Here is a 14,491-nt window from a genome sequence, read left to right on the forward strand (position 1 = left end):
ACCTCGCCGGGTCCTCTTCCAATCACTCCTCTGTGAGGTAGTCCTGCGTACTCAACACTCCTGATCAAGGCATAGATGACGTATGAACTCATGTGGAAGGACTTGGTAGCCTTGAGTCTTCTCAACTGTACGTCCAAGCAATGGCTAATCATCCTAGCCCAATGTATCGTACCTTTTCCCTGAACGATCACCTGGATGAAGTAAAATATCCACTTCTCAAAATAGAAGGCGTGAGGGGCTCCTGTAACTCGGTTGAGCATGGTAATCAAATCTCTGTACTCCTCTTGGAAATCAATCCTGTGCGGTGTGTTCGGGACCTTGCTCAGACGGGGACGGCTCTTAAGTAGCCAGCTCTTATTGATAATGCTTAGACAAGCATCTGGATCATCTTCGTACATTGATCTGGCTCCTTCTATGCTCTTGTATATCATGTCCCTGTGCTCTGGAAGATGGAAAGCTTCACTTATAGCTTCCTCTGAAAGGTACGCCAAAGTGTTTCCCTCATTGGACACGATTGTTCTGGACTGTGGATCATAATGACAAGCACATTCGATCATCAACTCATGGCACTGAATAGCTGGAGGAAAGCCTGCCGCCTTAATGATGCCACTTTCGATTATTCTCCAGGCGACAGGTGATGGCTTACCAATGTAAGGGACATCTTGAAACTTCTTCGTGCTAAAGTTGCCCAAGTTTGTATCTCCAATGTGGCTCCACTTAGACACGATCTTGGTCTCCACTTCTTCGGTCTTCTGATCTTCTTTCATGAGAGTTGAACGACTGGTGGATGCTCCCGCCTTCGGGGTTGCCATACCTACACAACATTTCATAATGAGAAGCTAGATGTTGCAATAAATAACATAGATTAGAGAATAAATTTTAGGAAACTTCATGATAAGTCTTTGAGTTATCATTTCCTAAAATAAAACGATTGAGCTAGGAATTCAAAATTCAAAAATCAAAATCTAGGTAATGACGATCAACTAATAAAACAATAAAGCAAATATCGCCATACCTCAATAGAGAGCTAACTCTAGAATGCAAAATAAAAAGGATTCGCCTAGGCAAAATTAACGTATAAATAGTCTTCAACGCAATCTCTCCTTATCAATTTCACCACCTTTCAAGTTTTTAACGTGATCTCCAATGGATTTGACAAGCTCGCACAAATGGAAACTTGGACTCGCACCACTTTGGATAGTAGTTCGCACCACCTAGCTTTGTAAACTCCAAATCGCACTTCTTCCCTTGATCGCATATGAGATGGAAAAATGATAATGTGAAAATAATGATTTTCACCTTCTTTTTATAGCCCTTACCTCACCATTCACCCCAAGGCCGACTTTTGTGAAATAAAGCAATTTTTAACCGATTTTTTAATAAATAACAAGGCCGACTCTCACAAACCAAGTGCTCCTTTTGAATTTTATTTAATTAATAAATAATTAATTAAATGCCTTTATTATTTAAATAAATAAATTTCGATTTTTATAAAGGCAAAATAATTAATAAATATTAAGCGCAAATTTTAAATGCCATTTTTAATTAAATTTTCAATCTATCGATTTTAGCATTTAAAATAAATTTAAAGAAATGTGTTTGAGCGCCAAATTTTGAAAATGGAAGATACGTACCTCATCGCCCTGGTCCCTTGGAGAGGGACAGGAGCGATCCATCAATTTTGTCATGATTCTTGCAATTTCGACGTCCAAAGTCTCTATCCTTACGTTCAAATCGGTATTTTTGTTGGGTCTTTCGAACTTGAGTGTCTTGCATGCGTGAATAAATGCATCTCATGACCATTATCGCCCTGGTCCCTTGGAGAGGGACAGGAGCGATCTCCATTGTTTTTCCTTAATCTTGCATCTTTGATCTCAAATTTCCATCATGAGGCAAATAATAACCTTGTTTCTTCATTCCATGCTTGCTTCATTTAACTTTTACAAGGCGCATTTGATGTTAGGAAGAATATCGCCCTGGTCCCTTGGAGAGGGACAGGAGCGATCCTTATCTTCTATTTTGAAATTCCTCGTTTTTGGTTCTAACTCCTCGTTCATTGCCTTCCAAATGGCCTTTTAGACTCTTTGTAACTTGTTTTGTTATGATCTTCGAAGGAACATGAATGCTTTGGCAAATATCGCCCTGGTCCCTTGGAGAGGGACAGGGGCGATCCTCATAATTTCCCTTTAATCTTTGTGACTTCGAACTTCAATCTTTGTTATGATGGACAAACAATGCTATTCTTTTCGCTCCCCTTTCGTTCCACTTGAATTCTACAAGGCGTTTAGTACGTTGGAAGGATCATCGCCCTTGTCCCTTGGAGAGGGACAGGAGCGATCTTGAAGCTCTAGTCCAAATGCATCACCTTTCAACCTTGGTTCTTCGTTCATTGCCTCTTAAAGGACGTTCTTGATCTAGCACGAACTTGCCTTGACATGATTTTGACGAAACATGAGTCTTTTAATAAAAATCGCCTTGGTCCTTGTCCAAAGGACAGGAGCGATATGAGTTCCTTGCACAAATTGGTAACACTTTGACGTTCAAAACTCTTGCATATCATCTTCAAAAGACACCTTATACCTTGTGTAATCCCAAAAAACCTTGACTTGGCATGAATTTGAAGAAAAATGAAGGATCCTAAGCAAATCGCCCTGGTCCCTTGGAGAGGGACAGGAGCGATATAGCCTCTGTGTTCACTTTAAGGATCTTTTAACGTTTGGAGTCTTTGTATATCACCTTCTAATCATGCCTTGGACCCTTTACGACCTTGCAAAACCTTGACCTTACGTGATATTTGAGAGATTTGGCTAATATAATCAATATCGCTCTGGTCCCTTCCTGAGGGACAGGAGCGAATTTCAACATTTTGAGCTCGTCTTTGCCTTGTTCAACTTGCAATCGCTATCATCGTGCAAAATAAAGTTCCTTGATCGTTCTTGATCACTTGATGCTTGATAAACTTTCAAATTTTATGCCTTTATGGAAATATCGCTCTCGTCCCTTCCTGAGGGACAGGAGCGAACTAGGTGTCTAAGTGCGGTTCCTTCAATATTGGCAACTTTGGATACTTCGTGCTTGATTGAGATGTCTTAAGACGTCCTTGCCTCCTTGTTCTTCATTTTGGAGTGGCTTGAACTTGGAAGAATAGCAATATAATCATCATATCGCCCTGGTCCCTTGGAGAGGGACAGGAGCGATTTCACTCTTGTGGGCTTCATTTCACTTCATCTCCTTCAAAAACTATCTTCAATTGTTTGTCATACTTCCTTTCATTCATTCATGCCTTGAGATCGGTTGTAACTTGGCAAGAAAATCATCTATAACAAAAATCGCTCTAGTCCCTTCCTGAGGGACAGGAGCGAACTTAAGCATTTTGGTCCTTTGATGGCATTCGGTAATCTTCAATTTATCTTCAATGAGTTCATTTCACCTCCTTCCTTGCCTTCAAACATAAATTTGACTTGATCTTTGCCTGAATTTTGTCTTGTGAAGAACTTCGCTCTGGTCCCTTGGAGAGGGACGGGAGCTACAATGTACTTCGCCCTGGTCCCTTCCTGAGGAACAGGAGCGATTTTGGCATTCTGGACCATTTTTCTTCATGTTTGCACTTCAAGTTATATTCATTTGATAAAACATATCTCCTCGGACCTTTTCGAATCGTCAAGTCATCAAAATCCTGCTAGGACAAAGCAATATTTGATTTGTAGCTCCGGTCCTTCACTGAGGGACAGGAGCGATTTTGCTCCTATAGGCCAAAATAACATGATTTTACATATTTTATCACTTCACAAGGCGAAAACAAATCATTTACAATGCCAGGGATCAAAAATTAAAAAACTCAAAATTTGGTCAAAATTGGTCAATTGGTCAAAATTCACATTTCATCATCAACACTTAGACAAATTTAAGCTCAGCACTCAACATTCCAATTGAAAATAGACCATTCTGGCGAATTCATTTCATTCAAAACTGCATCCTACAAAAGGAAGCTCAAAAAGCTCTCAAAATTGACTGGATTCTGGCCTGAAAAGACGACAATTAGAACCCTAAGGCTAGACCCTAAATCCAGACAACTGACAATCTAACAAAACCCTAAAAAGCAAAGCGAAAGGCGAGCGAAAAACGAGCAAAAAGAGGGGGTCCCCATTTGCATGGGGCGATGTGTGAAATGGTCACAACAGGACGCTAGTGATTAGTCCAATGATCCCCCCCCCTCAACGTCACCCGAAGGGATTCAAACCTGCGATCCAACTCTAATACCATTTGTTGGAACACATTTGTCGTTACACTAAAAAATCGACCTGTTAACATCCGATACAAACGCCAGAAAAACGGATCCACGGGAGGCTGTTAATCCATGTCCCAAATCCGAAGGGGGGCGTTGGCAATTAGTCCAATAGATGCATCTTTCTACAATGCTTTTGGTGTCATGTGAGCAACAAGGAGTGATCTCTGAAATCATTTATAGCTGCCTTATCCAACAGGTTGTGAACAGCAGACCTGTAGCTTATTCTATTTAATGTTTCAGACCTTTGTTTTTATGATATTTCTCATTATGGGTTTTTGTAAAACATTGTCTATCCAGTACATTGTTATATGGCTTTGAATTTCTATCATGTTTAGTGCAACGGCAGATGAACATATGCTGATTTTGATATCAGTTTAATAACAGCAATATGTTCTCATAAATACAAGTTAATGTTATTATTTCCTTATTGCAAACAAAAAAAAATTCTAGGGTTGTCTTTACATACAGAACTCTCCACGTCATCTTCTAGAGATAAATTCAATGATTCAGAACTGCTTCCCATAGACCAGAAATATTTACTACTTCAAATACGATTTCCCATATCTAGCAGTTTTTCCTATTCTACAATGAAATTTTCAAAAAAAAGAGAAAAAAAGAAAACATACAAACTGCCAATATAGAAAGGATCCAAAGGGGACTTACATAATAAAATCCAAAAATATCAAAGTAGAGAAGAACCGTTGTAAAGTGCATAGGTTCACTCAGCAAAAACAAAGAATGCATCCATGTCCCCTTGATAGCCTTTTTCTCTATTGGATGAAGTAATTATTTTATAACAAAAAAAGTCTATTTATTTGCATCAGAGTCTAGAAGTTACTTTAAATAAGAATTACTGAATGGATAGTCATTCAACACATAATACTAACAATAATATTATAATTTTCATTTGATAGTATTTTAATTGAAATAATGAATTCCTTCGACCAGGTAAACTGTGAAATTTCAGATACATTTTGGAATTTGTGTATACATACATATTATAAAGTACCAGAAAAAAAAAAGGGTATAAATTCAGTAAAACTGATATTCAAAAACCGAGAAGCATTTTCATGATAAAAATCACTTGCACCTGTTTTCGATGAATTTTTGAAAGTTGACGAATCACTACTTTCTGTGGCAGAAAGAAGCATATCCTTGTATTTTAACCACTGCTGCTTGGCTCTTTCTGTTACCAGCCACTAGTTCACACATTGAAACAGAACATTAAAGACTAAGGTACAGAACAACAAATGCAACAGGAAACCACATATTCGCCAACAAAAATTCCAAAACCTTACTAAGAAAAGTAAAAAATAAAAAAATAAAAAATAAAATCACAATGTACCCTATCAGCATCTTCAACCGATGAAGTTGAAGGAATACCCTTTGAGTTGGCCCATTCACGTGCTCCATCACCTACCAAGAACCTGGACTTGCCAAAACCCCCCAAAAATTCCAACATAGGCATTAATGTGAATCAAAAACCAGTTCATAAATGATTAAATACAGATCTAACCTGACAATCTTAGAATAATAGAAGAACTGATTGCGAAGAACAGAGTAAACTTATAGTCCTAAGCCCTACTTGTAGATCAGCAAAGGATATTACTTCAAATTCAATCACGTCAAACTGTAACACATTCAGAATAATCATAACATCAATCTCATAATTGATTATCAGAATAACAAACAAACTGCAACAATCACTGTTTACCATCTCGAGTGAATGACTTAAAGTACACAGATAAAACATGTAATGCAGAATAATAATGCCATAGGTATCAGAAAAAGTATAAGAGATGTTATTCCATTCATAATTGTCCGTCACAAGTTACATTCGGAAGTATATAAAGATACCGAGGGGGTGCGAGCGCCAACCGTCGCACCGCAACTACCAACCCGCGGTTGCCAACTAACCAAGACAATTACAACTTAATTAACTAGTTTTATTTTCATGTACAATATTGCCGCCAACATCATTCCCCCCAAAGAAAAGAAGTCGTCTCCGGACGACTTAATACAAAATAGAGATGACATTAAACAGAACTGCTGACGCCAGTCGAGCCTGGAACTTATACACCTGCTGCATCCTCGCTTAAAAACCCTTTTCTACTACCATCCTATGCTCAAGTGCGGATGTCACCATTATTGCTTCCGCAAGAGTTCTTTTTTTTTGTTTTTGTTGTTTTTTTTTCCTTGACAGCCCAATCCTCTTGTGCCTAAACCCAACTTGTCTGCAAAACACGCTCTCAAATGACACTGTCTCCCTAGCCAATTTGTCCTCGATAGCCCCCCGCGCTGCCCTCTCGGCATCCAACTCTTGGGTACGCCGAGCTAAGTCTCACGCTAGTACTGCCTCCAACCTGGTGGTCAGCTCCTCCCGAGCCCTCTATGCATCCACCAAGGCAACCTCACGTCCAGCCGATACATACTCCAAGTTCCTCAAAGCGTACCATTCATGCCTGGAAGTGGCCACAACCTTTGGGCACAAAGGCTAGGAGACGCCTAAAATCCTCCATCACACCCCCCAAAGTTTGATAACTGAACTGAATAACTCTCTGGTGCTGTATGACTTCGCATTCTTGCAACGCCTTCCCTCAAACTCTGTTTGTTCGCAACCTCCAAATCCGTCTCCCTCTACGGCTTATGGCTTCCTCACCAATGCTTAGCTGCAGGTTTCTTTCTCACAGTACGGGACAACCCAACACTTACCGTGCCTTCTCTGATGCCCTTCGCCCAACTCAAAAAATGTATTGTAGCTCAAAAAATAAACTGGGGGTCTGGGCCAGCACCCCAGCGGGGTCGAGGGGCAGCGCCCCTTGCGGGGTCCGGCCATACAACCTCCCCGTACAGTCAACAACAGCACTGACACCTCCAATCGTACGACCACCTTCCCGTGCAGTCGACACCCCATACGGAATACACAACCAACCGTCTACCATACACACCGTACGGGCCTCCTTCTGCACACCGAACGCTTAACTACCTCCCGGATGGCTGTGTATGGTTGTGTATGCCTTGCATGTGCTTGCCCTGTGCTTGCCCTGTGCTTGCGTGGGCGTTGCGTTGTTGGGCGGAGTGCGTTTGTGCATCTGTGCATTTGGGCGGGGGTTGCTGCGTGTGCGCGTGTTTATGTCTTCGACTGTGCTTTATGCCTTGCGGCAGCGGTGGTATCCACCGCACGGTGGTCCCATCGCCGGTGTTGCCACCGCACGGTGGTTTCACCGTCGGTGTTGCCACCGTATGGTGGTTCCACCGCCGGTGGTCCCACCGTCGGCATTGCCACCACACGATGGTTCCACCGTGGCTTTCTTTTTTTTTTTCTTTTTTTTTTTTTGCCGTACGGATCGTACGAATTTTTATTTTTATTTTTTTTAGAATTTTTTCTAAGTGTCTTGATTCGGCTCGGGTTTCGTGCCTTTGGGATCGCCCTTTCTCGGTTTGCCTCGCCCAAGAGTCTCCCACTTTGGTCCTGTGCCTCTCGAGTCACCTGCCCGGCCTCTCACGTCCCCTTCCATCCTATCGGGTTCCCCTTCTAACTCTCGGGTGTCCTTCCGGCCTCTCGAGTCCCCTGCGCACTTCTCGTGGTAGGGTTTCAATTTGGACCCGTTGGTGGCAAGTCTATTTTCAATGGCCATTCGAAGACCTGGAACCACAAATTCTATAGGGACCACGGTCTCCTTCCCCTACATAAGAAGAAGAAGAAGAAGAAAAATTTGGAAGGCTGTGGCCTTCCACACAGGGTTCCAATTGTTGCCGGCACAAATGATCTTGGGATTATCTACGTCACCGAGGTTTGAGGCATCTCCCTTCCAATATTCTCCGTATTCTGGCAGGTGCACCTCTACTTCAAGCCTATAGCTCTGGAACATTTCGTAATCCTCCATCTGCCAATGGAAGAGCCCATTCAATGACCCCGTCTCATCCTCGGAGCACTCTCCTAGTTTGAGAATCCCTTCGTCGTTGGGCTCCCTGCAGCCCCATCCTTCGTCCCTTAGGTTGCCTTTTCCTTCACCCTCTGATTCCGAAGATGATACCAGTTCCTCGCCGACAACCTGGGTCCTCAGATCAATGGTATACTTCCGCCCCCCTTTCTCCATAGAAAGGGTGTTCTTTTTCTAGTCGTGGTTCACCTTTGCTATAACCAGCCACCCTCTGCCTAAGATGGCATCGTACCCCTTCTTCTTGAGTGGGATTACCACAAAATCTAGTATGAAGGGTTGCGTGCTGATGGTGACTGGCTAGGCCATCAGGGTGCCAAGTGGCTTGATGTCGTGCTGGTCTACACCTACCAAGTTGAACGTGGGTGGCCATAGTGTTGGCTTCCCCAGCTTCTTCCACGTATCCTCTGGCAATACATTCACCCCCGAACCTCCGTCCACAATGGTGTCCTTGAGGATAGCCCCGAGAATTCCCATCTCTACTACAGCAGGATGCTGACCACTATTTAAGGCCAACAACATGGGGTCAGCCGAGGGGCTGACCAGAACTTCCGCCCGTGTGGCACACAAAGGTGCCTGCGCAGTGGTTTGTATGGAACTAAAAATGGCAGTTCTTAACTGTGGCATTGTTTCTAGAAGGTCCTTTACCCTTATAGGTACTTCCATCTGCAGTACTTGCCCAATGATGTTATTTTCAGCTTCCATACGGGATGATGTACTCACCACCTCGTTGTTTCGTCGTTCGGTCGTCATCTCACATTCAATATTGGCCTTTGCCTCCCGTAATCTCTCCTTCGTACGGGGGTCAGGATAAGTGGCCTTTTTCATCTATGCGCAGGTGATCGCCAATACTTCTTTCTCACCCGTCCTCTCAGCCTTCTCAATGTTGAGGAGATTAACCCCTGCCTTTGGGCAATTTGCGTCCTCATGGTCGCCTGGCCCACACCATCGACAGAGGTGCTGAGGGGTGGCTTCCTTCGTGCAATCACGGGCGAAGTGCCCCCACTGATTACAGGCCCTACATTGGATCATTGGCCGGCCCTTGGCGTCATACTGGATACAGCTTTCGTTATTGTTATTGTTATTATTCCTTTCGTCGCCGCGTCTGTTGTCCCGGTAACCTCCAGATGATGTCGTTGTGTTGGTTTGTTGGGTCGTACCCGCTGGTGCGAATGTTGTGGCCTACTCAGTGAACAACACTTGGCTCATTTGCGTACTTTGGGTTTTCATGTTGTATGGGCATTCCTTGATGGAGTGTCCCATCACTTGGCAAATCTCACAAAAGGCCTTCTTCGGGCAGGTGCCTTTTGTGTGGCCTTCTTCCTTACAATCAGTGCACCACACGTCTTCGTTTTTGCTCGTGCTTCCTTTCATGTTCTTAAATTCCTTCAACATACAGTGCATATCCTTTTGAAGAGCTTGCACCTTCTTACTTGATGATTCGTCACTGCTGCTTTCTCCTGAGGACTCCTCTTCTGCAGAGGACTTGTCCTTTTTCTTCCGCGATGTTTTGCCTTCACTTTCCAAATCCATTGCGCGGTTGTACGCGTCATCGTATGAGGTGGGCGGTACAATTTTCATCTTTCTCCGCAGGGATGACCGCAACCCTTCCATGAACCATCTCTTCTTTAGTCCGTCAGCCGGCTGGTTCTCCATCTTCACTAGTAACTCTTTTAACCGTCGGTTGTATGTTCGCACTGTCTCGTGCTTTACCTACTTTGTGCTTAATATCTCCGTCACGATCTCATTATCATCTCAAAGGAGTCGAAACTCCTTCTCGAAAGCTTTCTGTAGGTCATCCCATGTTCCCACCTTTGCTTTATCCACATCAGAGTACCAATCAATGGCTACTCCTCTCAGGGTGGCAAGGAACTGCACCACCCAATCCGCTTTGTCAACTACCCCGTTGGCTGACCATATTGTCTCACACGTACGGCAGTGCCGTATGGGGTCATCGTTGCCATCTCCGTTGAATTTAGGCAGCTTTTGTTTGCCCGCCATCGATGGGGGTCGTCTTCCTGGAGGTGGTTGTGGCTGTGTTTGTGCCCCTGCGCCGCTTCCTCCGGCACCGGTGGTGTGTCTTGGGTGGGTGACTGGAGGTACAGTGTTTTGCCTGTCGTGTGTGACACTTACAACCGTACAGTTGTCCTCCCCTCTGTTCTCACCCACGCCCACTCCTGGCTCCCTTTGGTGATCCTCACTTCGTGGCGTAAGGGATAAGTTTCTAAACTGATCCCAAGTCTCTTCGACTAGATTCCTCTGTAACCTTGTTTCCTCCAGAAACTCTTCGTGGTTTCTCACCCTACGGTGTTCCGGCGACGCGTAGAATTTCCCTCGGCTTCTGTACCCTCTGTGACACCTCCTTGGTTCCCTTCGGGCAACCCCTCGACAGGTTGTCCTTCGGCAAGTTGCCTCAGCCTCCGTCTACGTTCTACTCGTTGTTCCAGAATCAAGGCCCTCTGCACAGCCTCCCACTCGTCTGTTTCTGCTTTCTTATTTCTATCTTTGTTTAATAGGTTGGGCACTAATTCCCATACATTTCCATAATTCACAACACATAAACCAGAACACGCCTTTATTAATTCATTTCGTCAGATACAACTCGTGTCAATATTATGACACCTTTATTTGAATATAGAATGTTCCTTTATCCCTATGGGATTCAGGGTTCAATTCCTTCCTGGCCTCGTGCCATCCCGCTCTGCTTCCCGATGGCTGCTTTCTTCGTACTATTGGAGGATTTGTTGGCGTCGCTCTTCCCGGGCAATCTCCTCCAGGCGAGCTTGTTGTGCCAGCGATGCCTGTGCAAGCAACCGAGGGAAGTGGTTCATCAACCGATTTACTGTCGGGCTAACTTCCAGTGCTGTCCACACGACACTTGGCGGGATTTCAGCCTTCGTGGCCTCTCTTCGGACATAGGTCTCGATGGCTACCTGGAGCAGGATTGAAAATCCCCTCGTCGCAGTGTCTTCCCCGTTATAGAGCTCTGTTTGCGCGTCGTCGGCCTCTGGGTTTATCTCACCAACGGGTAGGCCCATCGTGTCCATGTGCCATCCACTCCTTCCTTTCCCGAGTACGTCTAGGCAACGACACCAAATGTTTACCCTCTCGGGTGAATGACTTAAAGTACACAGATAAAACACGTAATGCAAAATAATAATGCCATAGGTATCAGATAAAGTATAAGAGATGTTATTCCATTCATAATTGTCCGTCACAAGTTACATTCGGAAGTATATAAAGATACCGAGGGGGTGCGAGCGCCAACCGCCGCACCGCAACTACCACCCCGCGGTTGCCAACTAACCAAGACAATTACAACTTAATTAACTAGTTTTATTTTCATGTACAATATTGCCGCCAACAATCACTATAGCATCATATTTAATTAATTTAATTCAAAAAGAAACAATAAACAACATAGATAAAACAGCCACCATCAATCCTCACAACAGGGACCTTTCTCAATCAGACTGATGCATGGAACACAAACTCGCTCCTTAAACAGGTACTTTGATATTAATATAATAAATAAGTCTTTTCATTTGTTAGGGAGAGATTTCGGAGAAATTGTAGTCATACTTCTTAAGTAATAGACATAATTCATTGAAGTTTGGTGAATCTTTGTCCACTTTTGCAAGTTAGCATGGTTTCTTGGCTCTCATTAGAATAGATTTAATTTCCAAGTTGATAGATTGAATGGAGGATTGATTAAATTGCTTAATGCGAAGTTGATGTGTTCATACTTTTTATAATTGAATGATTTTCAATTATTTTGCAAAGTTAGCCTGAATAACTAAATGAAAACTTAAATTCTATTACTATATTCATTGTTCAATATGTTGGTGAATATAAGTGATATGAAAATCTTTTGAATACCTTAGAAGATAGTACCGTTCTTGTGTAGTTGTTGAATTTGGTGAAACAAGAATTGGTTTAAATTCCACTTTTGCAATTTTTGTCTCCAGAGTTCATAGGATTAGCTTATGATTAGAATTATCTTCCTAAACCCTCACCATTTTTTCTTTTTTTTTCATGTCTTAGTAGAAGTAGGATTAGAAGAACTTATTGCAAAATCATTCCAAAAAAAAGAAAGTTACAAGTGTCGAGAATCAACGGAATCCTTAGATTGATTAACTCCTCAAACAATTACGTAAGTCCTCCTTGAGATTACCAGCAAATCACAATGAACCAACTAAGACTATCTGTATGCATTTGGGAACCCTGGAGTCGTCTCTATGGTCACACAGTTTAGCTGTTTAGCACATAGAGGATTTTGATCGAGAGAATAGGATATCTCTAGGTATTTTATTTAGTGTTGAACATGCATAAAACCACCCCCAACAAAACCCTAATTAGGGTTTAGGTGGCACAATCTTGGACCTTGATTTTAGATTGATCTTGGCCACTCAGTGTATTGAGAGCTCTATATAAGCTCAACTCATTTCATTTGTACTTCATAGAATTAGAGAGAGATTTTGAAGAATTGTTGCTTTCATGCTGCCAGAGATAATAAAATCATCAAGTGTTGGTGATTTTTTTTTTGGAGTATTTGCATGTTTCTTCATCCTTTCAAAGAAAATCATAAAAAGATAGAATAGATTTTCTTCAAGTGTTTTAAATGAATGAAAGATCATTGTTGATAATTAATGGTGAAATTCTTATGTTCATACTACTGGTATTTTGTTAATTGCCAAATACTTTGCGTGGTCAACTAAACTCTTTATATAAGCTTAACTTCAATTGCTACTCGCCCATTGATATGCATCACATTGATGGTGTCTATGTTGTTGGTGGTGATTTGGATATCATTTGCTTACCTTAGAAGATCGTACTAGCTTTGTGAAGTTGTTGTTTGCATGTCAAAGCAAAGCCTAGATGAGTTTCACTAAAAACTGTCCATTATCCTTGCATTCCTAGGTTTAGTTTAGCATCCTTCAAACCTTTAATCCCTTTTGCACTTTTTTATCAGACTATCATTAGTAGTAGTAATCAAAGAACCTCATTGCATATAATTTGAAAGCATAAATTAGACCCATAGGGCACTTCTTGCATTTGAAAGATTCATCTCCTAAGAACAACTACGTAAGTCCCCTTGGATTACCAGCAATCACATCAACCATTGAAGCTATCCCCACGTCAAGACCTGACAAGTATAAACCTTGGAGTCATCTCAAGTGATCACTTAGTTCAGCATTTGGGAGGATTTTGTCAAGAGAGGATAGAGTATTCGATACTTTATTCTGTGTCTGAAGGTGCCATAAAAAACACATCAACAGCAACCACATAGGCATTATCTCCAATAACTTGGTGGTTACAACATAACCACTCATTTCCCAAGGGCCTACTAGTTCCATCTTGTGGCTCATCAATAGCCTCCTATTTCCTCTTTCCTACTCTGTGTGATCCTTCATGGATCCCCCTTCAAGCTATTTGGTATAATTCAGAAAACAAAAACCTGGTGAAATGAATATGTGTAATCTCCTTACAAAAAAAAAACATTCTATTTCTTAATGTATGATTCCTCTTGGCATACAATAACTACTTTTTTACCTTGAGTACATTGAAAGATGAAATGTGTATTGGAATGAAGGTAAAAAGTGAAAGAAGAAAAAAGAGCATGAGCTCTTCTACGTATACTTTTACAATATCTTTTATGTATTTCAATAATTTATGCAATGTATTTTTTTTCACTTTAGCATACTTCTTTGGCAAGTTCCACCAACTCTCTAAAGTGGGGGCAAAATGTGAAGTTAGAGTTGCCTATTTTGCAATTTCCACCTTACATTACTGCACTAAATTTGTAATCCTTATGCACACGTTTTAAGACTCGTTTTACTCATTTCTTCACCTGAATCCACCACTAATGTGTTTTATACCACCACCCCTAGGCCCATAGCAGCAAAAAACTTTTTGGAAAAAAATCAGCAAACAAAATGTATAAGATTTTTTTTTTAAATCAAGATTTAAACAGGAAAAAATTAGGTTTAAATAAAATGTAGAAAGAGGGAAAAATATTTTTTTTTAAATTTAAAGGCATTTCCATAGCATAGAGATGTAGAGATCAAATAAAGTTGAGAGTTTAGCCAAAAAAATGTTGAACATAGTTTTTTGTTGTTTATGTTCATACAGCTGATTGCATTGCATTGCACAAAAAATATTTCATGCATAAATAGTAACTAGATGTTGAACCCCACTTAGCATCCCCACTTTGATAGTATAACTGACCTCTTTAAAAAGTCATTTTCTAACTCTCGTACTG

General features: G+C 41.8%; 1 protein-coding gene across 6 annotated transcripts in view; it reads right to left on the bottom strand.

The window, feature by feature from the left end:
* Positions 1-14,491, bottom strand: part of LOC131030723 (putative threonine aspartase) — a 328,757-nt gene that overhangs the window by 211,429 nt on the left and 102,837 nt on the right. For all 6 annotated transcript variants that reach the window (XM_057961650.2, XM_057961657.2, XM_057961643.2 and 3 more), the window contains exons 5-6: positions 5,634-5,715; positions 5,379-5,487 (exon numbers count right to left, since the gene is read on the bottom strand). In XM_057961650.2, the coding sequence (XP_057817633.2) occupies positions 5,379-5,487; positions 5,634-5,715 (191 nt within the window). The remainder of the gene's footprint in view (positions 1-5,378; positions 5,488-5,633; positions 5,716-14,491) is intronic.

The sequence above is a fragment of the Cryptomeria japonica genome, chromosome 4 (assembly GCF_030272615.1).
Source record: "Cryptomeria japonica chromosome 4, Sugi_1.0, whole genome shotgun sequence".
Classification (NCBI taxonomy): domain Eukaryota; kingdom Viridiplantae; phylum Streptophyta; class Pinopsida; order Cupressales; family Cupressaceae; genus Cryptomeria; species Cryptomeria japonica.